The 25118-nt window shown below is 43.1% G+C and overlaps 1 protein-coding gene across 18 annotated transcripts in view; it reads left to right on the top strand.

The window, feature by feature from the left end:
• The window catches only part of TNRC6A (trinucleotide repeat containing adaptor 6A), a 211240-nt gene extending 188573 nt beyond the window's left edge, over positions 1-22667 (top strand). For 17 of the 18 annotated variants that reach the window (XM_073792197.1, XM_073792195.1, XM_073792200.1 and 14 more), the window contains 8 exons: positions 1162-1293; positions 12223-12381; positions 13047-13187; positions 14612-14719; positions 15960-16181; positions 18324-18394; positions 19182-19321; positions 19837-22667. In XM_073792197.1, the coding sequence (XP_073648298.1) occupies positions 1162-1293; positions 12223-12381; positions 13047-13187; positions 14612-14719; positions 15960-16181; positions 18324-18394; positions 19182-19321; positions 19837-20212 (1349 nt within the window). In that variant the 3' untranslated portion in view covers positions 20213-22667. The other variant, XM_073792201.1, reaches the window with a different exon arrangement.
• Positions 22668-25118: the final 2451 nt, after the last annotated feature.

Genomic DNA, 25118 nt, shown 5'->3' with positions numbered 1-25118 from the left:
GTGGCACAAGGGCTCAGTAATTGTGGTTCATGGGCTCTAGAGCGCAGGCTCAGTAGTTGTGGCACGTAGGATCTTCCTGGACCAGGGATTGAACCTGTGTCCCCTGCATTGGCAGGTGGATTCTTAACCATTGCGCCACCAAGGAAGTCCCTATATTTGTAATTTCTTACCCTGTGCATACTTAAGCTTAAGAAAACATCTATCATCAATTCTTTTTGCGGGGGGGAGGGGGGGTGGGCGGGACACAATGCACGGCCTTTGGGATCTTAGTTCCCCGACCAGGTATCGAATCCGTGCCCAGTGGAAGCAGGGAATTCCGAAAAGTTTCCATTTTTAACAAGCATCTCAGATTATTCTGTTGATGATGGTGCCCAGGATCACACTTTAAGAAACACTGGCTTAATGGTCAGTTTTCTGACTGTAGTATCTCAGATAGAAATTTCCATCTTTGTTCCAAGAGAATATCTAAGTCTGATGTGTGTCATCAGCAGAGTTCAAGTAAGTTGCACCTTGGGATATGGGAGTCTCGCCCTAAGGTACAATTGTTAGAGCAGGACATTTTTACTTTTAAATGATACTATCCTTTGGCGGGTCAGGCAGTTGAAAATTGTTTATAAGCAAAAGTTAGCAACTGAAAGTGATCATATGTAATTCTTCTCTTGGGAAGTACCTAAAGAGGTATATTTTAATAGAGAGATAAACTTTAATATTCGGCTGTCGTAGAATTTTCTGTTATTTTGCCAAGGAATTTAAAAATAATCAATATTATATGGAGTAGTTTCCCACAGTTAATGCAATTATAGTACTAACAGTTTTATGGTACTAACAGTTTTGAAAATGTTATATTAATGAGTGTTAGACAAGCTATTTAGGATTTCTGTGTGTTGCTTTCTTTGATAATCTAGCCATGGTTCGCTCTTCTGACGTTGTTTCTGCGTGGCATCGGCCAGGAGTCCAGAGTGTCTGTCCTGCCTGCCTTGCCTTTGTCTATAATCTTCTGGCTGTGCCACATTTGCAGGATGGTATTTATTAAGGAACATTAGGATTGAAAACATTAGATTAGCTACATATGTTTTTCTAGAAAATGAAAGTTGTGGTACCAGAAGGAAAATACGCTATATTTTATAAAGTGGTTTTTTAAAATTATTATCTTATTTTTAGGCTTGAACTCAAACTTGAATGTAAATATGGATATGAACAGTATTAAAGAGCCACAGTCAAGACTAAGGAAGTGGACTACAGTGGACAGCATTTCTGTGAACACATCTTTGGATCAAAACTCCAGCAAACATGGTATAAAATGCATTCTTATATTTTGACTTTTAAAAAAATAACTGTAGAATATTAAATTTAGGCTTTATTTTATTTTATATATGTATTTTTTCATAGCTAAATTCTCTTAAGAACCTTTTCTCATTATTAAAAAGTGCTTTATTAGTTATTAAGTCTTAGTTAAAACCAAAAAAAATGACCTTTATTGTGCTATTGTGAAAAACAGGTCGGATTACCCATTTATTTTTTAATTATTCCCTCTTTAGATGATCATTTAGTTTTTTGCTATTATTTTATTGTTTTAGTGTTCTACTTAACATTTACTCAATTTAATCTGGTGTAAGGGATTAAAAACTTCCACCATAATTTGATTTCTGACAGTTCCTTTCCATTCATCTAGTAATTGTTAATGGAGTATTTTCTGCTTTCCAAGAACTGTGCTAGGCCACCTGGTACATAGATACATATGTACATACATGTGCACATTGACTATGTAAACAAGTAAAAATACTTGCCCTGAAGAAGCTCATTGTTTGGTAGCAAGAATAAACATGTAAACAGCTTTACTACACTGTGATAGCTGCCTAAAAGTTAATACATACAATAGGATAAACGGTATAAGAATGTGAAATCTACTGGGGAAGTGAGGCAGGAGTAACAAACCATGGGTCTGAACTGAGTCTTCAAGTTTACCAAAGGAGTGGAGAAAGAACACCATGGAGAGGATAGCATGTGAAACGTTCAAAGACAGGACCTCCCGGTGAGCTCTGCTAGGTGGGCATGTCTGGGGGTGAAGGTACAAGTGAGAGAAAGGAGGAAGGTGTAGCTGCAATAGTAGGTATTGAGCAATCATGGAAAACTTTTGTGCCAAAAAATCACTTTAAACATGAAAATGAGGGCTATATAAAGGCACCTAAGGCTTAAAGGAGTCTAAGTGAGACAGAGGGCAACGGGCATGAGAAGACAGAATGCATTGAAGAGAGTGTTAGAATTAAGGACAGAAGGGCTTGGTAACTAACTTAATTCATTCTGCAAATATATGATTATCTGTGATGTGCCTCCTGTGCTTCTTGCCTTCCTCAGTCCAACCCTATACCTTACCCTGGGCTCAAGAGTCATTTCCAAGAAGCCTCTTCCAGGCTTTGTGTTTGAATAGCACCTCTTATGTGTATCTGTCTTGTGTTAGTATCCATTTAGGCCTTTTTCCGTAACAGGACATAAATTCCTGGAGGAGAGAGTCCATGCTTTGCTTACCTGTAGCCCCACTGAGCACATTGCAGCACTCGGGGGACATTTGCTAGGTGAAAGGATGAGTGGCCGGTAATGCAGTTAATGGTAGAGTAAATGTAGGAATTGAAGCAGGCCTGCTGGGACAGATAATGGATGGATTTTAGACTTGTTGAGTGTGGTATTTTAGGGATAGCTCAACGTGGAAAAGCCCAGTAAGAAATGAGAATTAGAGGCCTGGTACTCAGAAGAAAAATCTGGGCGAGAGTAAGATTTTGTGTTCATCAGAATGTTGATGTCGTCGACATGGATGAGGTTGCCCAGAGAGATGGCGCATAGAAGGGAATAAGGACACACAATCCTAGAGCCAGTGGTAGTAAAGAAACCTGGAGAAGAATGGGTAGAGAGTTAGGACGTGGAGACCCAGAAAAATGTCTCTGCCGTATGGTTTTCTGTCTACTCTGATTAAAATGAATTTTTCCATGTCTGTTTTGCATGTCTGACCCTCAGTTTCTTTGTAAAAATGTTTCCTTCCTCACACTGCTGTTTTAGGTGTAGTGTATATCATACATTCTCAAGTGCTCAGCATACTTACTGAGGGCATACTGGTATGTATATGGTATGCGTTATATAAGTGGCATGTCATCATGCAGCATAGGGATTTTTTTGGTTTTTTATTTGTGGTACGCGGGCCTCTCACTGTTGTGGCCTCTCCTGTTGCGGAGCACAGGCTCCGGATGCGCAGGCCCAGCGCGCCACGGGCCCAGCCGCTCTGCGGCATGTGGGATCCTCCCGGACCGGGGCACAAACCCGTGTCCCCCGCATCGGCAGGCAGACTCTCAACCGCTGCGCCACCAGGGAAGCCCGCAGCATAGGTTTTGAAGGCAGATAGACCTGGGATTTGATCCCAGTTCTTAACCTCTAAGCCACAGTGTTTGCATCTGTAAAGTGGAAATGGTGCATCATAGAACTGTTGAGGATTGAATGAGATAATAACTATTAAGCTCCTACCTCATTGCCTGGCACGTGACATGCAGGTAGTGGGTGGTGATGTCTTCTTATAAGCAGCCTATTATCATAAGTTTGTTTTTCAGTCAATTCAATTAGTAATTTTATATTTTAATTTTGTATTTTATCTTCTCTGTTTTTTTAAACTTAGTATCTGTTTTTTATTTTTTCATCATGCATTTTATTGTTTGATTTTGCATAAACCTGGAATGTGAGCAGTTAGTTTTTGTTTTTTAGTAATTAGCTTAAACAGATAGTTTTATTCTTGTATACATAGCAATCTAATGAACATATTCTAGTAACGTTCTCTTTTTCAGAATAAGGAGGTTGATGCTCTTTCTCCTTTACTTCAGTGTATGTTCCTGTTATTCTTTTTTTTAATTAAAATATAGTTGATGTACAATATTATATAAGTTACAGGTGTACAATATAGTGATTCACAACTTTTAAAGGTTATACTCCATTTGTAGATATTGCAAAATATTGGCTAAGTTCCTTGTGTTGTACAGTATATCCTTGTAGCTTATTTTATACCTAATAGTTTGTGCCTCTTAATCCCCTGTCCTTATCTTGCCCCTGTCCCCACTGGTTCTCTATATCTGAATCTGTTTCTTTTTTGTTATGTTCACTACTTTGTTGTATTTTTTTAGAATCCACGTATAGGTGATATACAGTATTTTTCCTTCTCTGTCTGACTTACTTTACTCAACATAATACCCTTAAGGTTCGTCCGTGTTGTTGTAAATGGCAGAATTTTCTTCTTTCTCCAGGCTGAATATTATTCCTTTGTATGTGTATACAACACCTTCTTCATTCATTGATGGACACTCAGGTTGTTTCCATATCTTGGTTATTGTGAATAATGATGCAATAAACGTGCAGATGTCTTTTTGATATCCTGTTTTCATTTCTCTTGGATATATACCCAGAAGTGGGATTGCTGGGTCATTAGTAGTTGTATTTTTAATTTTTTGAGAAACCTCCATACTGTTTTCCACAGCGGCTGTGCCAATTTACATTCCCACCAACAGTGCACAGTGTTCCCGTTTCTCCACATCCTCATCAATATTTTTGTTTGTGGTCTTTTTGATGATAGCCATTCAGACAGTGAGAGCTGATATCTCATTGTGGTTTTGATTTGCATTTCCCTGATGATTAGTGATGTTGAGCATCTTTTCATGTGCCTTTTGGCCATCTGCATGTCCTCTTTGCAAAACTGTTTAGGTCTTCTGCTCATTTTTAAATTGGGTGTTGTTTTTTTTTATATGTTGAGTTGTATGAGCTGTTATATATTCTGGATATTAACCCCTTATCAGTCATATCATTTGCAAGTATTTTTTCCCATTCATTAGGTTGTCTTTTCATTGTCAATGGTTTCCTTTGCTGGGCAAAAGCTTTTAAGTTTAATTCGGTCCCATTTGTTTATTTTTGTTTATTTTTTTAAAATAAATTTATTTTATTTATTTATTTTTGGCTGCATCTGGCCTTTGTTGCTGCGCACTGGCTTTTCTGTAGTTGCAGCAAGCAGGGTCTACTCTTCGTTGCGGTGCGCAGGCTTCTCATTGCAGTGGCTTCTCTTGTTGCGGAGCACAGGCTCTAGGTGCGTGGGCTTCTGTAGTTGTGGCACACGGGCTCAGTAGTTGTGGCTCGCGGGCTCTAGAGCGCAGGCTCAGTTGTGGCGCACAGGCTTTGTTGCTCTGCGGCATGTGGGATCTTCCTGGACCAGGGCTCGAACCCGTCTCCCCTGCATTGGCAGGAGGATTCTTAACCACTGCGCCACCAGGGAAGCCCCATTTTTTTATTTTTGCTTTTATTTCCTTTGCTTTAGGAGACGGATCCAAAAAAATACTGTTAGGATTTATCTCAAAGAGTGTTTAACTATGTTTTCCTCTAGGAGTTTTATCGTTTCTGGTCTTACATTTAGGTCTTTAGTCAATTTTTAATTTATTTTTGTATATGGTGTTAGAGAATGTTCTAATTTCATTTTTTTACATGCAGCTGTCCAGTCTTCCCAGCACCACTTATTGAAGAGACTGTCTTTTTCTCCATTGTATGTTCTTGCCTCCTTTGTCGTAGATTAATTGACCATAAGTGTGAGTTTATTCTACTATTCTTTATTTACTTAACTTGACATCTTGGAACTGTCAGTTTTTCTTTTTTTAAAGTATTTTTGTATTGTTAATAAAAATTACAAAAATTTTATATGCTTCCCCACCCCCGAAATGTTCTCATTTTCTTTACTTTAGCAGGCCCTGTAACTAATGTGAAGCAGCCCAAGACTAGTAGTCTTCCCTTCATGGATACTATTTTGAGATCTCCAGACTTTTACTTTATCCCCTTAAAAATCAAGACTGTTTGATAGAATTTCTTCTCTGTGGTTGCTTTTATTCTTTCTTCATTGTTGTATTTTTTCCTTCCTTGTAAAAATGACTTCAGAAATATACCTTGACCTGGTGTGGTTTTGGTCTTCATCTCTAGAAAGAAAGACCAGGTTGGTTTTATATCTGTATATAAGAACCCTCTAAATTTCAAGTCTTAAAAGGTTGGGGTTTTGTTTTTTGGGTTTTTTTTTTTTTTAAGCTTTTCAGTCTGTTTAAAGAAAGTGCTTTTTCTTACTATAATAATTCTCTAATTGTTTATACTATCATTTTCTCCCAGAAGCGCTCCTCTTGGCTCTGTGGTTCTCTTCCTTCTCTTACTATCTCTCTTTCTCCTGGTAGAGACTTAGAATCTTCTTCTCAGGCACACTCTTTTTATTTGTTTTCAGTTTTCCTTATATTAAAAAAATAGAGAAATGTTCATCGTCTTATTTCCATTATTATTTTGGTGCAGTTTGTTCTTTTGTCCTTATAAAAATAAAATTGGCATCCAACTTTGTATTCTAGAAGAGATCCCAAAACTGGTCTGAGTGTTATGCTTTGTTACACACTATTTTGAAAATATTTTTTTTGAACCAGCATCTGTTTAAACATTCAGGAAATTTCACGTACAGATTCAGATTTCTGGCATCTCTGGAGAAATGTGAAGGTCTGCCAGCACCAAGCTCCAGAGCAGTCACCACCCAGAGTTGAGTGGCTGCTGCCCATGGCTCATTCTTCCCATTCCCCTCACACCTGTGCCTTCCCTCCCATTGGTGGAGAAATATTTTTCTGTACTCCCTAACCAGGGGAATATTTCCCTGTAGTCATGTTTCTATCTGAGGAGGGACCATGGGATTTTTTTTCTGTAGGCAGGTTGCTTCACTTGTATATAAAACCTGATTGGCCTTATTGGCATTTGTATTTCCATGTTGTAGAAAACGGGGGTTGTTTTTCCATAGTACCAGAGTAGTGTAGAGATCACTTTTTAAGCGGGAATGATCCGATAGCAGTAGTCAGGCTGGGCTGAGATGGGCTGAGCCTGGAAACAGGAGAGGCCTGTGGGGACGCTTGGCTGGCTCTGATCTTTTGCATCACAATCTTACGTGGGTTCTATTTTTATCCCCATCTAGTGAAGCTTAGAGGGCTAGTAAGATAGTTGTGGAGCAGAGAAGAAAGGGCAAATTCAAGAGAATCTTCCGTGTCAGAGATCCCCATGTACACTGGTTTCCTAGAAGAACTCACAGAACTCAGAAAAACGGAAATACTCATGCTTATGGTTTATTAGAGCAGAAGAATACAGATTAAAATCAACAAAGGAAAAAGGCGCATAGAAAAGAGTCCAGGAGAAACCAGGAGCAGCCTTTTGTTGTCCTCTCTCAGTGCAGTTTCTCGGACTTAATTCTCCCAGCAACAATGTGTGACAACATGTACAAAGTATTGCCAGCCAGAGAAGCTCAGCTAAGCCTTAGTGTCCTCATTTTTTTGTCAGGGGTCAGTTGTGTAGACATGGAGCACACCTGCTTGTCAATCTCCAACCCCCTGCAGACCCTTCAGAGTTCAGACCAAAACAGCGTGACCCAGGCCCATGCAAACAAAAACAGATGTTCACCATAAATCACATTGTTATCATAAACTCTCTGGCATGGCCATGGCCCAATGTATGCAGAGGAACTCTTAACCTGGCGTGCTATTCCGTGAGTTACAGGAACCCAGGAGCCATCAAGGACTAGTCTGAAGCTCTTTGCCATGTGCAGTCTAGCCCTGTGCTGACCCTTTACTCTACACCTTCCAGAGTCAAAAAGCGAGATTCATTAAGGGAAGTAGAGTAGAGTGGAGGCAAGGCCGCTTAACAGGGGAATTGTGGGTCAAGTGAGGTTTGGACTGGGGTATTTGTGATACTTTATGGTCCTAAGATTCTGTGACTTACCAGAGTTTAGAAAATCCCTTTCCCCTCCTCATTGCCAGAGAAAAGTACAATGTTCAGGAGCTGGAATACATTTATTTTAGTCTTAGAGTTAGTTGAGGGCAATTGGGAATGGTTTCCAGGAGGCCTGTGATCCCTTAAGCTGAGATATGAAGGATAAACAGGCATTAGCCAGGCAGAGGTCAAAGGAGGGAAAACCATAAAGCGTTAGTAGAGGCTAGAGTTTTAAGAGCCTTACAAACTACTGAAGAGTTTGAATTTTACTCCTCTGTAATGGAGAACTGTTGAAGAGTTTTAAGCTGGAAAGTGACATGATCAGATTGGCATTTTTGAAGAGGCAGTGTGAAGAACTGGGGAGTAGAAGTGGACAGAGAGATTAGTTAGGAAACTTCTGCCTAATCCAGAGCGTGGTCAAACGAGATGACAGTAGTCTGATCTCATGTGTCATTATTCAAAAGCTATATGATCATTTCACAATATATACAAATAGCAAATCATTATGTTGTACACTTGAAACTAGTATGTTGTATGTCAATTACATCTCAATCAAAATATTTTAAAAAGAAATGAAGATTAAATGTGTAAGTTATAAAGATACCCACTAAACAAAAACTATAAGCCTTCCACAGTTTCAGAAAAGATAAATCAACATTTTCAAAGAGTTTTTAAAGAATCTATAAAGAAATTAAAAGAAATTCATATTGGATCATAAAGCAAAATCTGACTCTATGCTATATACAAGGGGACCCAAAACAAAGTAATTCAGAAATCTTTGCAATCACAGGAGGAGAAAAAAGAGCTAGGTAGGCAGCAGGATTGACAGGACTTAGTGATTTTAAAATAATAGGGAAGAGCCAGGGGAGACTCTTGTTTTCTGACTTAAGTAACACCAAATCATTGTTCCTCTGATTAGTATTAAAAGGATATTTTGTTACATTCATTCCTTCCCTTTTCATTGGATTTTATCTTGAAACTTTGACTAAACTTGGCTTAAAGGTCAGTTTGCTGGTTTGTACACATTGGACTGATGATTATCAGAAATTAAAGGTGAAATTGTCATGTAATTGAAGGAACATTGAAACATGAAATCAAGCAGCCCTGAATTCTAAGCTAATTTGCCACACAGTGGTATATCTTGTTTGGAATTTTCCTTAAGAGAGGGAGTGGGAGCTGAGACAATGGCAAAATGTCAAAATAAATATGGACCCTAGAATTGACGCCTGCCTCCGCTCCTAATTAGCTCTGCTGTTTATTAGCTGCTGGCAAGTAGCTTAACCTTTGAACTTTGGTCCCTCATCTGCTAAATGGGAGTAATAATAGTAATGCTTATGATGTTTTGAGGATTGATAAGGCAGTAACTCTGAAGCGCCTAAGCACTAGAACAGGGTTAGACACATAAGTGGCCAGTGGGTCTCAGCTTTCATCATTATTGTTATTGCCGTCATCGTCATCTCATGAGTGCCCTACCTCTAAGACGGCACCATTTCTCCAGTGTAAATCCAGCTCTATTTGCGTAAACTAAACCTACCACATAAATTTTACATTTCATTTTTCTGATGCTCTCCCATGCAGTGTCTAATAGAATGTAATTGGATCATGGCTGCCGCTTAAGTTGTGTCTATTGTCCTTTTAAATAAAATGAAGTTTGAATAAGTAGATATTGTTTCTTTTTAAAAAGGGGGGCGGATGCTTTCATCATTGCTGGTTCTTGTGTAAGAATTAATCACTTCAGATTTGGCAGTTATGCTTACTTACTGTATTACTTGCAACTACTACTTTATATATCCCACTGTATTTCCAAGTGGTTTTAATTAGCCTAAGATACAGAGTTCACTACGATAAAAGTAATAACTAGATGAGGAAGCCAGAGAAGAGAGGGAAATGGAATTGGTGGAATAACTGAATCATGTCCGGGATAGGTTAGTGCCCACCAGTGAGTGGCATGAGGTCTTGTATTTTACCAGAAGCTCATAGCTGGAGCAGCCTTGAGTCCATGAACCAGGGCTTTCCTTACATCTGTTTCAAACTCTACATGAATGGACAAGACACTTGGTTTTCCTTCTGTTGTCAAATCCAAGTTCATCTGATGCGCAGTGAGGCCAAACAAACTGAAATGTCAGAGTTTGGAGTAGAGAAAGGAGTATTGCAAGGCCAAACAAGGAGAATGGACAGCTTGTGCTCAAAAAGTGCAAACTCCCCAATGCTTTTAAGGGGGGGAAGAATTTTTATAGGCGAAATTGGGGTGGGGGGGCTACAGGGGGTGTAACCTTCCTCTGGTTGATTGGTGGGGAAATAACACGGTGGTGTTCCAGGAGTCTCAGTCGTTAGCCCTCTGGTCCCATCCAGTCTGTGGTCCAGTGTTTGTGATCAGCCTGAAGTTACCATCCTCCACCTGGGTTGGGGGCCTCAGTTCCTGTAGAAGAACTCAGATTTCTATCAGGTTGTGATGTATATCTTTTGAGGAGGAACCAGGATCCGGCCGGTGGCTACACTATTGTTTCTTGACTGCCTTTCCTTTGTTTCTGCATTCCCTCACTCCCCAGATTAGTAACTGTTTGAATCTGCCCTTTGGGGCTCAGGGAAGGTCTAGGAGGCTGAAACCTTTTTTCTACAAACAAGAAATGGGGGACATGGAATGGCTTCTGTACACGGGAGGGCCACACAGGGACCTGCTCTGTTTTACTTTCTTCACCCTTGCTCCTCCCCATTCCAGAAATTGTACCTCCTTCAATCAAGTTATTAAAGCTAGAAGTTTAAGAGGCATTCTCTTTTTCAAAAAGTTTGAGATAATTTACATATAATACAATTTCTCCTTTTAAAGTATAAAATTCTGTGGCTTTCAGTAACATTCTCAGTTGGGTATCCATCGAACAATCAACTTTTTTTTTAAACTTTTTTTTTTGCTTGTTTTTGGCTGCGTTGGGTCTTTGTTGCTGCACGTGGGCTTTCTCTAGTTGCGGTGAGCAGGGGCTACTCTTCATTGCGGTGCATGGGCTTCTCATTGCAGTGACTTCTCTTGTTGCGGAGCACAGGCTCTAGGCACGCGGGCTTCAGTAGTTGCGGCACGCAGGCTCAGTAGTTGTGGCTCGCAGGCTCTAGAGCGCAGGCTCAGTAGTTGTGGTGCACGGGCTTAGTTGCTCCACGGCATGTTGGATCTTCCCAGACCAGGGCTCGAATCTGTCCCCTGCATTGGCAGGCGGATTCTTAACCACTGCGCCACCAGGGAAGCCCCACACAATCAACTTTTGAACATTTTCCTTACCCTAGAAGAACCCCTTAGGTGTCATTTCTCCCACCTCCATTTTCCCATCTCTCTAGCCATAAGTAAAAACTGATATTTTTGTTTTCTGTAGATGTGTCTGTATTGGACATTTCATATAAGTGGAAGCATATAATATCTGGTCTTTTATGACTGGTATTTTTGGCTTGGCGTAATGTTTGCGAGGTTCATCGTGTTGTAGCATGCACATGTATTTCACTCCTTTTTATAGTTGAATTGGACAATATGTACCACATTATGTTTGTGCATTCATCTGTTGATGGGTATTTGGGCCTAAGAGACATTCTTGATTTCTTCCTTTCTCCAGTCTGCACATTGAGTCCATCTGTGAATAGTACCCATTCTGCTTCCAAAATACATAGTTTATGCATCTGTTGTGTCTCCTAATGGTCTCCCTGCTTCTATGCTAGCCTTCCTTCCATTTTCCACACTGCAGCAAATGTGACCTCAAAACAAATGGGATTGTATTACTTCCCTTCCTAAAACCCCTCAGCATAAAGAACTCCTTGCCAAGTCCTACAAAGCCCTGTCTGAGGGTGTTGTAAATTCTGATGCTTTCGGGGAACAGGCAGGGCATAGGCCAGTCTGGAGTGGTAGGGCCTGGGACAGCTAGAGTGTGCACACCCCACCTCAGGATCTTTGAATTCCAAGCATTTAAAACAAAATGTACTTGGTCATCCCTGCCCTTCAAGATCAGGGCCCCACTCCTTCATGTTGTTCTCTCTCCCGTTTACTGTTTTTCAGGCAGAATGATCTTTCAGTTCCTCAAATGTGCCGAACAGTTTTTCTCCTCAAGTCTTTGTGCAGGCCGCACCCACTGGCTAGAATCTTTTCCCCCAGACTCTCCATGCTGTCCCTGCCCCCTCCTTGACACACATTCTCTCCTTCTGCCCTCTGTCCATTTACTTGGCTTTTTGTGAAAATATACTGTCGTTGTGGGCAAGGGCCTCATTCATATCAGAGGCTAGAAGTGATTGAAATCTGGAAGAAAGCACAGGGCTTTCTTTTCTCCTCACATCTTCACATAATCTACAGGACAGTTTGGAACCCACAGATCTAATGAAAAGTTTTCTTACTATATTTGACAAACTACAAGAAATAAATGTGATACTATATTTTGGTCACATTTCCCTTCCATTTTCTCTCTTTAGGTGCTATTTCAAGTGGTTTCAGGCTGGAAGAGTCTCCATTTGTTCCCTATGACTTTATGAACAGCAGTACTTCACCAGCCAGTCCTCCGGGTTCAGTAGGAGATGGCTGGCCACGTGCCAAATCGCCTAACGGCTCTAGCAGTGTTAATTGGCCACCAGGTAAAATGCCGACATCTTCTTTTATTAGAGTTTGTGTCCATTAAGGTTTCGATACCTCTAGATATACTAATGATTTGGCCCTGAATCTGTGATTGGACTGAACTACGCGAAGGATGAGGAAGAACACAGAAATGGGAAAGGGAAGTTGAGCCCAGGTGTTGGGCTGATGAGTGACCTGGCCCATTGCCAGCGCCTTTATGCTCCAGTCTGTGAAGGCGGGGTTAGTCCCACAAAGGGATTAGGCCAGCGCGAAGAATGATATAAACCTTCATTCCTTGTTCTTCTCTAGCTGTGTCTGGGGACAGAGGTGACAGCATTTGCATTTACTGAGGAATCACCAGAAATGCACCTATGACCTGTTTCGTCCTCTCCAACTTGCTGTGGCTTTGTGATTTGTAATAAAGCACTTTGAAGTGTTACTTTTTTTTTTTTAAAGTGTTACTTCTAAGGATATATAAACCCAGAAAAAAGTTGCAAGTTATTCATAAAAAACAGTATATTAATTGTGATATTGAGTCAGCCTGTTAGGGTATTGGAAAATAATTTGAGAGTATTGGGAGATATTTGATAATTGCATAGACTTTAGGAATAAAACTTTTGGGTAGTTACCGATGGATTTTCAGCTGATGATTAAGCCTGAACTAATTTTAAATTTTTATTTCCAGAATTTCGCCCTGGTGAACCATGGAAAGGTTATCCAAACATTGACCCTGAAACTGACCCTTATGTCACTCCTGGCAGTGTCATAAACAATCTTTCAATTAATACTGTGCGGGAAGTCGACCACCTCAGGGACAGGAACAGTGGTATGTAGGCGGATACGACTCAGGATTTCTGAATGATGCAGGACAGTGGCTCAAAGTAGATGTGAAAGTTTGAGCAGCGAGAGTCACTCCAGCACAGCACAGCGCCTGACCTCCAAGGGGCTTGTGACAGGGATAACAGAATTCTCGGTTTCCCGTGGGTGACTCTTCAGCCACTTTTAAAATGATGAGGATTTATTATCACTTGATGTGGTAAACGCAGAGGACCAGCAGACACTTGCTTTCCAGTAACTATTAACAACTGAAGGTTGTTACCCATTTTATAACAAGTTTCCGTATTGTGGTTATTAAGAAATGGGTGTTTCTTATGGAAGATGTTATATTATTATTTGTTTATACACTCTGGATGTTAAAGAACTTTCATCTGGAGAAGGAATTGGCTTTCTTTGTCTCCCAGAGACTGAAAATAAGAAAAATTTAAGGGTCGCTGCAGTCCAGATGCACTTTTAGTGGGTTATCCAATGAAATCCTCCTCCCACCTACCCCGTGGTTGTCTTTCACCCCAGGCATATGTAAGTACTCCATGCATGCAGTAGAAGAAAGGTGAATGAAATGAGTGACGATCTCTTCTCTTTCTGTAACGTACAGCCTCACAGCTGTCCCCTTAAACAGTTTGTAATAAAGAAAATGTAGAACAGTCAGCGCTTTGTTAAATACAGAATGTGTTACCAGGTGTTTGCCAGGTCACAGTGGTTAAGATGAGAATCCTCATCATTCTAAAACGGCTGAGTTTAGCAGCCAACTGTGTATAGCAATAGTTAAAGCCACTCACTGCCTTCACAGGAGAACGTGGGGACGGAGCCAGCAATAAAACCTCACAGCCTGGTGGTTAATGAAAGAGTCTGGCAGCAGGAGCTGTTGCAGTGATCCCCATTAATGGTCGGGTCTGGAGCTAAACTAGGGTAGCGGTCAAGGGGATTTTTTTAAAAAATAGGAAGAAAGGCTAGGTTTTCGAGACTGAATGTAGGGCACGATGGGAGGGGACAGAGGCCTGGCTCACTGGTAGTGCCAGTGCCAGGGCACCTTGGTGAGCTGCCCAATAAGAAGTCATTAGAGTTCAGAGACAGACTGGGAGCCCTGGTGGAGCCCACTGCTGAGAAGCAGGGCTGCGTTGTCTCTTGCTGGATCCTATTGTTGGGGTGCGTTCTCACAGACAGTTATTAGAAGACCGGAATGGGAGGGATACCTCTTGAGCCACGGTGGAAACAGTGAGCAAGCTCTCCACGTGCTGTTTTGAAGGCAGGAAGGAAGCTACAGTCATGGGCACCGTTCCCGTGGCCCTGAACATGGCTGTTTCCTTTCTGTGGCATACTGTTAAGGTGCAGGTCCACTGGGTGCTTTTGCTTCTTCTCGAATGCCATGTCCCCTGCTCTGGGGATGACTGATTGTGCTCTTTTCCTGTGTAGGGTCATCCTCATCCTTGAACACCACGCTGCCTTCAACTAGTGCCTGGTCATCCATTCGTGCCTCCAACTACAACGTTCCCCTCAGCAGTACAGCACAAAGCACTTCAGGTGGGCCTTGTCCTGGGTTTGCCAAGGCTCTGGCAGAGGAAGGGGCAGAACCTGGGGCCAGGGCCGTTGTGTTCACCTCTTCTTTTGATTCAGAGTCTTCTTTTCAGGGTGCTGGGAGAGTATATTTCTGAGCCTGGGAAGATATTTTTAACACCATTTGCCCCCTTTTAAAATTTACTGTCTCCAGTAGTCATTTACTAAAATAATCATTTTATTTAGTAATCATTTACTAAAATAATAATCTCTCATCTGAGAGCTGTCTCAGATTAAATATAATTTAGTTCGAAGCAGTAGTCCTCAACAATCTGTAGTGAAGGACCTTTTACTTTTTTAATGCCCAATCCTTTGCAAACTGGTAACTTTTGTAAAATACAGTAAACCTGGACTTCGAGTTGCTGGAGTACACACTTGGGAGTTACAGCAGCATCAGATTGCTGTTAAGAGTTTACAAACGCTCACTCTGAATTTCTGTATTTGTACTGTCACAGACCAGTAATAAACTGTGTTGTGACCAGTCTTCCCATCACACTTTGAGACGTGCTGACTTAAAGACATGCTCCTTATGAGCAGGTAGAAAAAATAATTGATGGTGACAGAAGTTATAAAATTTTCTATCCCCTTCTGCTCTCTCATTTTTTTTGATATTATTTCGATTTAGTTTTCTGTGTTCCTGGCTGTGCACTGGACCCATAGGCAAGTTGCTTAACCTCTCTGAACCTCAGTAAAATGTGTGTGAGGATTAGAGGTAGCGTACACCAAGCGCCCAGCAGCCCAGCGCTCAGCATAGAGTAGCCCCCAGCGAATGTCTGCTGTGAAGATTCCCTGAGTTAGGGCTGCTTTTGTAGTCCTTTTTTCATGAATGAATAACACAATGCTAAATCGAATGGCCTAAGTGTTGGTCCTGAGCAGCTCATTATGGTTGTTAAGGTATGGAGTTCCCACTTGCTACTTTCGAGCAGCTCAAAGCAGTGTTCAATGTAGTTGTATACGCTGGACTAAGGGTTTCACAGATCTTAAAACTATTAATGAGACAGACAGTCTGTTTTGAGGCAAGGGAGCAGTTTCCTTTTGGCTTTTTGTTTCTTCTGCAGTTTAGTTTGATTTGGGGTTTTTTTTAAGTTTTTTTGTTTGTTTGATTTGCTTTTAGTGGGGGAATGAGTGTTGTCATTATTTAAATTTTCTCTTTTCTGAAAGCGTTTATCTCCCCTCTTGCCCACTTTTGTTTTTTTCCTTTGAGTAGCCAGAAATAGTGATTCCAAATTGACATGGTCTCCTGGTTCAGTTACAAACACCTCTCTGGCTCATGAGCTGTGGAAGGTCCCTTTGCCACCTAAAAACATCACTGCTCCGTCCCGCCCGCCTCCGGGACTGACTGGTCAGAAGCCACCCTTGTCTACGTGGGATAATTCTCCCCTTCGTGTAGGTGGAGGATGGGGAAATTCTGACGCCAGGTATACCCCAGGTAAGACGACATGCATAAGGTTTCATGTGGTTTATTTGCTGAACACTAATCAGTACCAACAGCCTAGTTTAACAGAGACCTAAATAGCAGACTGTTGCATCCTCTATAAAGTAAGATTAGAACTTAACGTAAGATTCCTGGTTCATTGCTATCTTCTGCAATTGCCATGCTTTTGAGAGTCTTAAATTTTATTTTAAATTTTGCCCAGTTTACTTACATTTCCCCAAAGACACACCTGTCAGTGATAAAGTTAATGGAATGGGGATCTCCTTTCTTTCAGAAGTTCCTCAAGGGCTCATCTTATTAGGTATAGTAACTTCCTGCTCATGGCAGACTTGTCATAATACCACGTCACATGGAGCAGAAGTGTCATCTGACAAGCCCGGGGAGGTGGGAGCAGCCCACCTGGACCTTGAAGAATGGGGTCTGTTTGGGTGAAAGCTTGGCCTGTACTTAGGATGATCATAAAATTTATTGATTAAACAGGGACGTTTGAGAGTGAAAAGGGGTGCTGTTAATTAACTGTACAGGCCTAAACCAGACTATCCCAGGAAAACTGGGACAGATGGTTCCCTTACCTCTCTACTCCTTCCGTAAATGGCTAGCACTGGATTTGTACTGGCATCATGTCCTCACCCGCCTCCCCACAACGTACACAACACACACAGCCACATATACAACTCAGAGCTCGTCTACCAGTTCATCCGTTCTACCCCACCCCTCAAATGCACCGAACTTTCTCATCTCCAGGCTGAAAATTGCAGTAAAACCTCATTAATAATTTCTTCTTTGGACAGGTGATTGGCTGAAATAAAACTTGCAGTGTTTCCTTTGGGGGAAAGTTTTAATTATGTGAAAAAAGCACATGAGTCTGTTCTGAGCCACTGAATGCAAGTTAGTGTAATTGGTGTCGTGTGTAAGTGGTTCTTTCAGGCCACAGATGTGTTTTGGATGCCGGCTAAGTGCCTGGTGGCACCCTCACCCTCAGGAGGGTTGGTGGAGTTGAATGGGCTCAGGAAGCCTGTAAGAGTCACAGCCAGGCCAGCAGAGGGCGCAGCATGTGCCAGGCACAGAGACCTGGGAAAGCACAAGCGTTTCCTGCTGGAGTTGCTGGAGCTTGGCAAGGGGTGGTGTTCAGGGCGAGCTGAGTGGGCACGAGCTGTGTCACGCAGCCATCTTCCTAAGCCACCCGGAGTGTTTCTGAGGCACTGTTTTTTTGTTTTTTTTTTAAGTTCTTTTTTTTTTTTTTAACACACACACACTGTATTTTATTTTTACAAGAGATAAATAAACTGACAGCAAGCATTGTAAATGGATGACCACAACAAAAGCTACAATGACTGCAGTTACCACACACGCACACTATGTCATAATATTGACACTCAGTCCAGGAATCCTCCACTGTAACAGCTCCTTTACTTTGCAGTGAAAATTGATTTCTATATTTTTTGCCTCTGAGTCCTTGTGGGATTTTTTTTTTTATATTCAAACAGAAAGTCACATAAATTATAATCATCCTCATCAGGTCTGAGGCACTTTTAAGTAGTTGTAGGCAGAATTGACTTGATCATGTCTTAAAGCTCTGCTGCTGGGAGGGAGAGACGATGCTGTAGGGCCAGGCAGGAGAGCCAGGTGTGGAGCCCCTGTGGTAGCCCAGACTGAAACGAGGAATGTCTGGACGACTGCAAGCTCTTAAATCCCCTCGAACTTCACACCCTGTGGGACGTACATGCAGTCATCGGTTGATAACCTGAGATCATCGTGAGCTGAGGCGATTCCCCAAAGGCTACCATTTGCGATAGTTCTAGCTTTATAAATGGGAAGACCCCGAAGGCATCTGGCCTTTGGTTCACTAGCCCACCGTGTGATGAGCTGGCAGCCCTCTGAGCCCCCTCCACCCAGAGGCAGAGCCACGTGCCCCAGAAACTAACACCTGGTCAGAGCTGGAGTGAGCCGGCATCTTGGGCCCACAGAGAAAATACCCCATGTAGACGCACAGGTAAGTAAGAAGGAAGAGGAGGACGCCACGAGCCCAGATGGTCCTCCTGAATGTCTGCAGTTTGACTGGAGTATGTTTGTCCTGAACAGTCATTCAGGCCACAGTCTTGGAAAACTGACTTGTCCTTTTTCTTCCTTGTTTAGGTTCCAGCTGGGGTGAGAGCAGCTCAGGGAGAATAACAAATTGGCTTGTTCTGAAAAACCTTACACCTCAGGTAAGAACATCAGGTATCCTGGCTTATGTGGATACGCCAGGTAGCATGGAAGCAAAGGTTTGCATTCTGGTTGAAGTCTGAGATGGGGACTACCCAGGCCTTCCAAAGTGGTGCTGAGTAGATGTCAAGGCCGGGCAGAGAAAACAGCAGAGAATGGTCTTCAGATGCCTCAGGCAGGCTGGTGGTCTGACCCAGTGGTTTTTACACTGTAAAATGCACGGGAGCTGACCGAAAATAGAGAGTCCTAGGCCTCACCCCACAGACTCTCATTTAGTATATCTGGGCTAGGGTCAGGGACCTGCATTTCCATAAGGGCATTCAGATGGATTTGATGCAGGTGGTCCTTGTACTGCACTTTGAGAAAACTTGTCTGCCCTTTTAGATGAGAACATTTTCTTAGTCCCTGGACTGCCCCCTCCTCTGGAGGCTGGGTGTTAAGAGCCCACCCCCCTCCTCCCCAGGGAGCAGTGCCTTGATGCATCCTGTCCTCAGGGCAGGGAAGAGAGAAGACATGAAGCCACAGCAGGGGCAGTGACTAACTAAGGAATTGGGGATCTGGGGAATGTCCAGGAGTCTAGAGGCCACAGAGGTATGGCTCTGGGACCAGTGGAGGTGGGGAGGGGGGCACTGTACCCTGTCACAGCAGTGAGTCCCAGTGAAGAGTGGCACCAGGAGTGAAGAACCTTGGGCAAGAGAGAAAGGACCAGAGTCCCAGCCTGGGACAACCTACCCGGACAGTCTTCATAGCGGTGCATCTAATTGGCAGTTCCCACGCTCTGTTTCCTAGATTGACGGCTCAACTCTGCGCACTCTGTGCATGCAGCATGGCCCACTGATCACATTCCACCTGAACCTCCCGCATGGAAATGCTTTGGTCCGTTACAGTTCAAAAGAAGAGGTAGTGAAGGCACAAAAGTCTCTGCACATGTAAGTTGGCCATTCTGCGCATGGCACCTGGAAAATGCCCTTGGGATTGCAAGTTTGGAATTCTCTCGTTAGGGCTCCCTTGTGTGTATGAAAGTGCAGCTGGTGACTCTGTGTGCCATCTCTGGGCCAGCACTTGGGGTCCCGCAGTGAGCGCTTCATAAAAGCTGCCGCCTCACTGTGCCTTGGGCTCCAGGGGCAGCGCTCAGAAAGGGATGCATCACACCAGATGCAAATGGCCCTAGAAAGTCCCTTAAATTGCTTGTTAGGGACAAGAAGACATGATCTTGGTGCCACAGCAGCACCGGGTGGCACGGCTGGGCCTGGAGAGCCCTGGGCGCTGTGCCCCCGCCGTGTGCAGCCTCCGGGGCACACGCTGGCTGGAAGGGAGGGCACGCTGGGTCCTTGTGTGCCCCGCCCTCTCCCTCTCGCCCTCCACTGCTTTTGTAGCAGAGACAGTGTCACCCTGACTTTGACCCAGACCCCTCAGCTAGCCCGCTTGTGTCTCTCTCCTCCAGGTGTGTACTGGGGAACACTACTATTCTTGCTGAGCTTGCCAGTGAAGAGGAGATCAGTCGTTTCTTTGCACAAAGTCAGTCTCTGACCCCTTCTCCCAGCTGGCAGTCCCTCGGGTCCAGCCAGAGCCGGCTGGGCTCCCTCGACTGTTCCCACTCCTTCTCCAGCCGGGCCGATCTCAATCACTGGAATGGTGCTGGGCTGTCGGGAGCCAACTGTGGAGAGCTTCACGGCACTTCCCTCTGGGGGACCCCACATTATTCCACAAGCTTGTGGGGTCCCCCAAGCAGCAGCGACCCCCGGGGAATTAGCAGCCCGTCCCCCATTAACGCTTTTCTTTCTGTTGACCACCTGGGTGGGGGTGGAGAGTCCATGTAACAGTGTAGACTCGACTCAGAACTGCGACCTCAAGACGCGAAAGAAAGGAGCACTAAGTTGGGCTCGCCGCCTGCAGCCAGGGCCACCTGTGGGAACAGCTATTCTCTGCACATTTTCCACTTTGTTTTCCCTGAAACATATCAGTTTGAATACTTGAATCATGCAGGCCAATATTATAATGTGAAAAGGTATCTATCTATTTACACTCCCAAATAGCGCCATACATGCTACACCGTATAGAATGAGCTCACTTGTGTATATTCATCATGTTTAGCCTTTGGGTTCTTTTTTTTAATTTTCCCCTTTCTACCCCTCCCCCCCCATTCATTCTTTTTCTCTTCTTTCTTTCTTTTTGCAAAACCATTTTTTTGGGCTGATAATGTATGAGCTTTTAACTTTGCACTGAATGATGTTCTCTCCGTCTAATCGGCAATATGGGGGGGCAGCTGTTCCAGTGTAAATGTTTACTCAAGGATGTTCTTAAAAGGTGTGCGCTCTCTACTATGCCTTGATGTTTGCCTACCTTATTGTGGTATCGTGGAGTTTAAAAGATCAAGTTATGATACTGACTTAGGACTATAAATGAAAGTATTGCACCAGTTTTTTCATGTTATAAAACTAAAGAATTCGCTCTGCAGTTTGAAAAACTGTGGCCACAGCTGTGACTTGCAGCCCACCTGCCACCCAGGACGGGCCCTGCACTTTGAATAGGCTTTCCATTTTGTTTTGAAGGTTCCCACGTTGAACCTTCTTGTTTACAGATTTTTTTGTTTGTTTTTTGAGAAAAAAATGTTTACTCTTCCATCATTTAAAAAAAAAAATTAAAAGACAAAAAAAAAATGGAGGATGATTTAAAAGATGCTTTCTATCTCTGGGAAAAAGGAGCAGCATTTGGCCATGTTCTTTTGTTTTTCTATTCCTGTCCTAAATCAAAGAGCATGGTTCTCAGGAAAACCAGTTCCCCATTTTAAAAAAAAAAAAAAAAACAACAAAAAAAAAAACCTCCTTGTAGTTTCTTATAGGAAAAAAAGAAAAACCCCAACTTTTAGCACTGATACTACATATTGCTCTGTTAAAGAATCTTCTCTGCCAAAAAGAAAAAAAAACAAAAAACAAAAAAACGCTTAAAGCTGGAGTTTGAGATTCTGCTTTCAGATGCTGTCTTTTTATTAGTGAGTGATGATGGTTTGCTAATAATCAGTAGGTAATAATTTTTTTGTAATCCCATCAAGTGGCTCTATATGTTTCTGCTCTCTTGTGACTGTGTTAATGTTTAACTGTTGTACCGTAAAGCCGAAATCAGTAACTATGCATACTGTAACCAAGGTATTGGGCTTACAGAATTGTTCGTTGTATAAAGAAAATTTTAAATGTTGTTGCAAACTAACGAGTTACACCATTTTTAAAATTTCTTTCTCTCCTTTCCCCTCTTTTGCCCACAAATGGTATTATAATGCTTGCTTAGTCAAAGAAGAGAGACTAAACAAGGGTAAAAATTTTAACAGTACAGAATTTGCCATCATTTCATTGCCTTGATTCTAACTGTTTGTGTCCTAAGATGCAAAAGAAGTCAGTGGCTTTTAACTGTTTACAAATAGAATGTGATTGTAAAATGTACAGTTTGGTTGTGTTTGAATTATGAAATTTCTTCAGATATAATAAACCATGACTTTTTGGCTGCTCAACATTAATTGTCTCTTTTTTGTGAATTTATTTGTACGCTCTTTTTTATAATGAAAGTTTCAAAGTTGCTATGTATGAGGGTTCTCATAGAGCAACTGGTAAAAATCTAAGCAAATATTTGAATATTTTATCCGAACTTATACACAATTTCACCCTGAAATAATGTGAGAACAGTGGGAAACTGTCGCTTGCTCCTTCCGGCCCTCTGAGCATCTTTGGGATTTTGTCGCTCAAAACTCTTCTGTGACTCATCTTCCCCACCATTTGTGCCCATCTCAAGCCTCAGCAAGAGACCATTTGGAACATGAAGCTTAATGACTTGACAGTGTTCTAGTGTTAAACTCTCATACCTCTGTTACACAACGAGAAATGCCACAGCCTGGACTGGCCTTCTTCTTCCCCCTTCACGGCCCTCCTCCCTCCTCACTGCAGGAGCTCCGGGGCAGAACCTGTGTACGTATTTCAGTGTATGACTTCAGATCATGCTCCAACTTGCCAGGTGTAAGCTAATGTTGGTGGACACCTTAATATAAGCAAATGTTGTTCAATGCATTCAATGTATATTGACTTCCATACTGGTTTTTCCAAAAACCAAAGGTAGCTTTGAAAAACCACGTCTGGAAATGTTTGGAACGTTAAGCTGATTGACCTTTTGGGGCTTTGAGTAGTATATAATTGACTTCATAACTGCGTTAATTGTATTGTTAAAGTGTTTGGGAGTTTTTTGCGCTTGTTATGTGAAAATAAAGTGTTTGATTTAAAAAATTAAAAAGTGGTTTGGTGTTTGCCTAGTCCTTAAATACAACAGCTCTGGTCCCTAAGCGACTGTGTTACTCCTAAATCTTTCTTAATCTCTCCCAATTGCCTGTCCCTCAGTCCTTAGTCCAGGCCATTAGTTTGACCGTGACATTCCCCTGGGTCTGTGACCTCAAGTCACTAACAGCCTGTAAGAGTTGATCTAAACATTGTAACACGTCCAGTCATGCATCCCCAAATATAGCTCGCAAGGGCCACACAGCTTCCGTGCCCCTGGACGTGTCTTAGCTCTAGACATCCTGAGCTGCTGTGCCTTGCTGCTGTGGCTCCACTCTCCTTCCCCTGTAGGCCTGCCCAACCCTGCCTTCCCCTCAAAGACAGTAATCACTGGGTTCAGCTTACCCGGGTCAAATTCAGGTGCGTCCTCCCGTTGGTGCTTGCTTCAAAACCATGGTCCCCTTTCTGATCATTGCTGTTGATGAATGAGCTGCAGCCAGTGCATAATCTCTTGCTAGTCTTTGTAATCCACGTGGCCACACACACAGTAGTTGCTGAGTAGGTATTGAAGGGATAACAGCTGTTGCCCGTTGACATTTGAGGACCAAAAATTGTGGTAGTGCCGTGCTGTCAAACTGTGAGGGTGCATGAACCAGGGAAGGTGGAGGTGAAGTTCTTGACAGGTAGGGTCTACGTAGTGTTAAGGGTAACGACTGAGCCAAAGGAGGAGATGGCTGAATCAAGACGGGAGCGACAAGGAGGTTGCACTGAGCAAGCTGGCTTAACATTTGGCCGAGAGATAATTTGCATGCATTGGGACTGGACTGATTTTCCCTCTTCAAAACTTAGGAGATCTTTTCCAGTCGATCCTTTGATTTCAGATGTAAGCGGCGGGGTCCCCAGATGAGAGCCAGAAACCACCCAGATGAAACTTGAGAGCCCCTTACAGAGACCAGGGCTTTGGCCCTGCCTCTGAGTAGGTGTTTGCAGGGTCCCGGGGGGAGGGGATAACAGTAACAGTATGTTAAAGGCTTCTCTACACACCTAGTGTTTGTACGTGTTTTCTCATTTTCAGAGCACCCCAGCCTGGCCCTAGAACAGGAAACACAAAGTCCTAGTACAGTGTGGCTCAAATTGTCCACCAACACACTCCCCAAGTTAAGGAGAGGATAGAAGATGTGGATCTTTCTGGGATCTGGGGGCAGAGTTTTGAGCTCTTCACTTCAGGTTAAAGCTGCATATGAATGTTGCATTTGGCTCCGTGATACCCATTTTCACCTAGAAATAACGTTTCAAATAGCCAGTTAAATTGCTGTTCTTCAAAACGTCTCTGCTGCTTCAGAAAGATGGGCCATGATAAGGCCCGCGAACCCCACTTGAATTGAAGAAGCAGGGCTGGAGAGCTCCAGCTCCGGATGACTTGAGTGGCAGAGATTGCTCTGGTAAAGGGGCATCAGAGTGACTTCCCAGTCCTGATGTTAACACAAGTTCACGTGCCCGACGCACAGTGAGGCCAAACAAATTGAAACGTCGGAGTTTGGAGCAGAGAAAGATCTATTGCAAGGCCATGCAAGGAGACAAGGTGTCTCATGCCTTAAAAAGCCTCAAGCTCCAAGGGTTTCAGCAAAGCATTCTTAAAAGCCAGGTGAGGGAGCGGGGGTCCCAGGGTACCGATCAGCTCGTGTACAGTTCTCTGATTGGCTGATGGTGAGGGAACAGGGCGGTGTCCCAGGGGTTAACTTTATCAGTCCTTAGGCTCCAGGAGGCCTGGGGCTATGTGCTCATGGTCATCAAGTAGTTAACATCTTCCATTTGGTGGGGGGCAGTTTCACGTCTGCAGAACAACCCAGGAAATTTGCATCAAATACCATTATCTAGGTACTTCATGGAGGAGCGAAAGCAGAGTATCTGGGGGAAGGTCCCCATAGAGTCCTGCTAGGTTACACTGAGTCTCTGGGGCCCTGTCTCAGCCCTCAGGGACCAGTGTGCCCCTGTCCTGGCCAGCCATTGACTCACTAGGTGGGGAAGCACCCCAACCTGCTGGTACAGCAGGGCTGGGCTTTGAATAGTGAGGGAAGCTGTATCCACAGTCCAGCAACTTCCAGAAGAGGACAAACATGGATCCCAGGATCTAAACAGTCTGCAAGCCTGAATCCAATTCATGGACCCCATTACCATGTTACCGTTGTAGCCAAAATCTGGCCTCTGTACCCGGTACCGAATTGAGTCTCAGAGACGGAGTTTTGGGTGAAGTAGAAAAGAATAGCTTCATTGCTTTGCCAGGCAAAAGGGGCCACAGCGGGCTAGTGCCCTCAAAACTGTGTGTCCTGACCTGGAGGGGTCAGTGAGGAGATTTATAGTAATGGTTCCAAGAGGGTGTGGTCAGCTTGTGGACATTCTTCTGATTGGTTGATGGTGAGGCAATTGGGAGTCAGCATCATCAACCTTCTGGATCCATCCAGTCTGGGTC

This window comes from Tursiops truncatus, chromosome 15, assembly GCF_011762595.2.
Source record: "Tursiops truncatus isolate mTurTru1 chromosome 15, mTurTru1.mat.Y, whole genome shotgun sequence".
Taxonomy (NCBI): Eukaryota; Metazoa; Chordata; class Mammalia; order Artiodactyla; family Delphinidae; genus Tursiops; species Tursiops truncatus.
The sequence above is the reverse complement of the archived record's forward strand: the minus strand, read 5'-3'. Positions and strand labels throughout refer to the sequence as shown.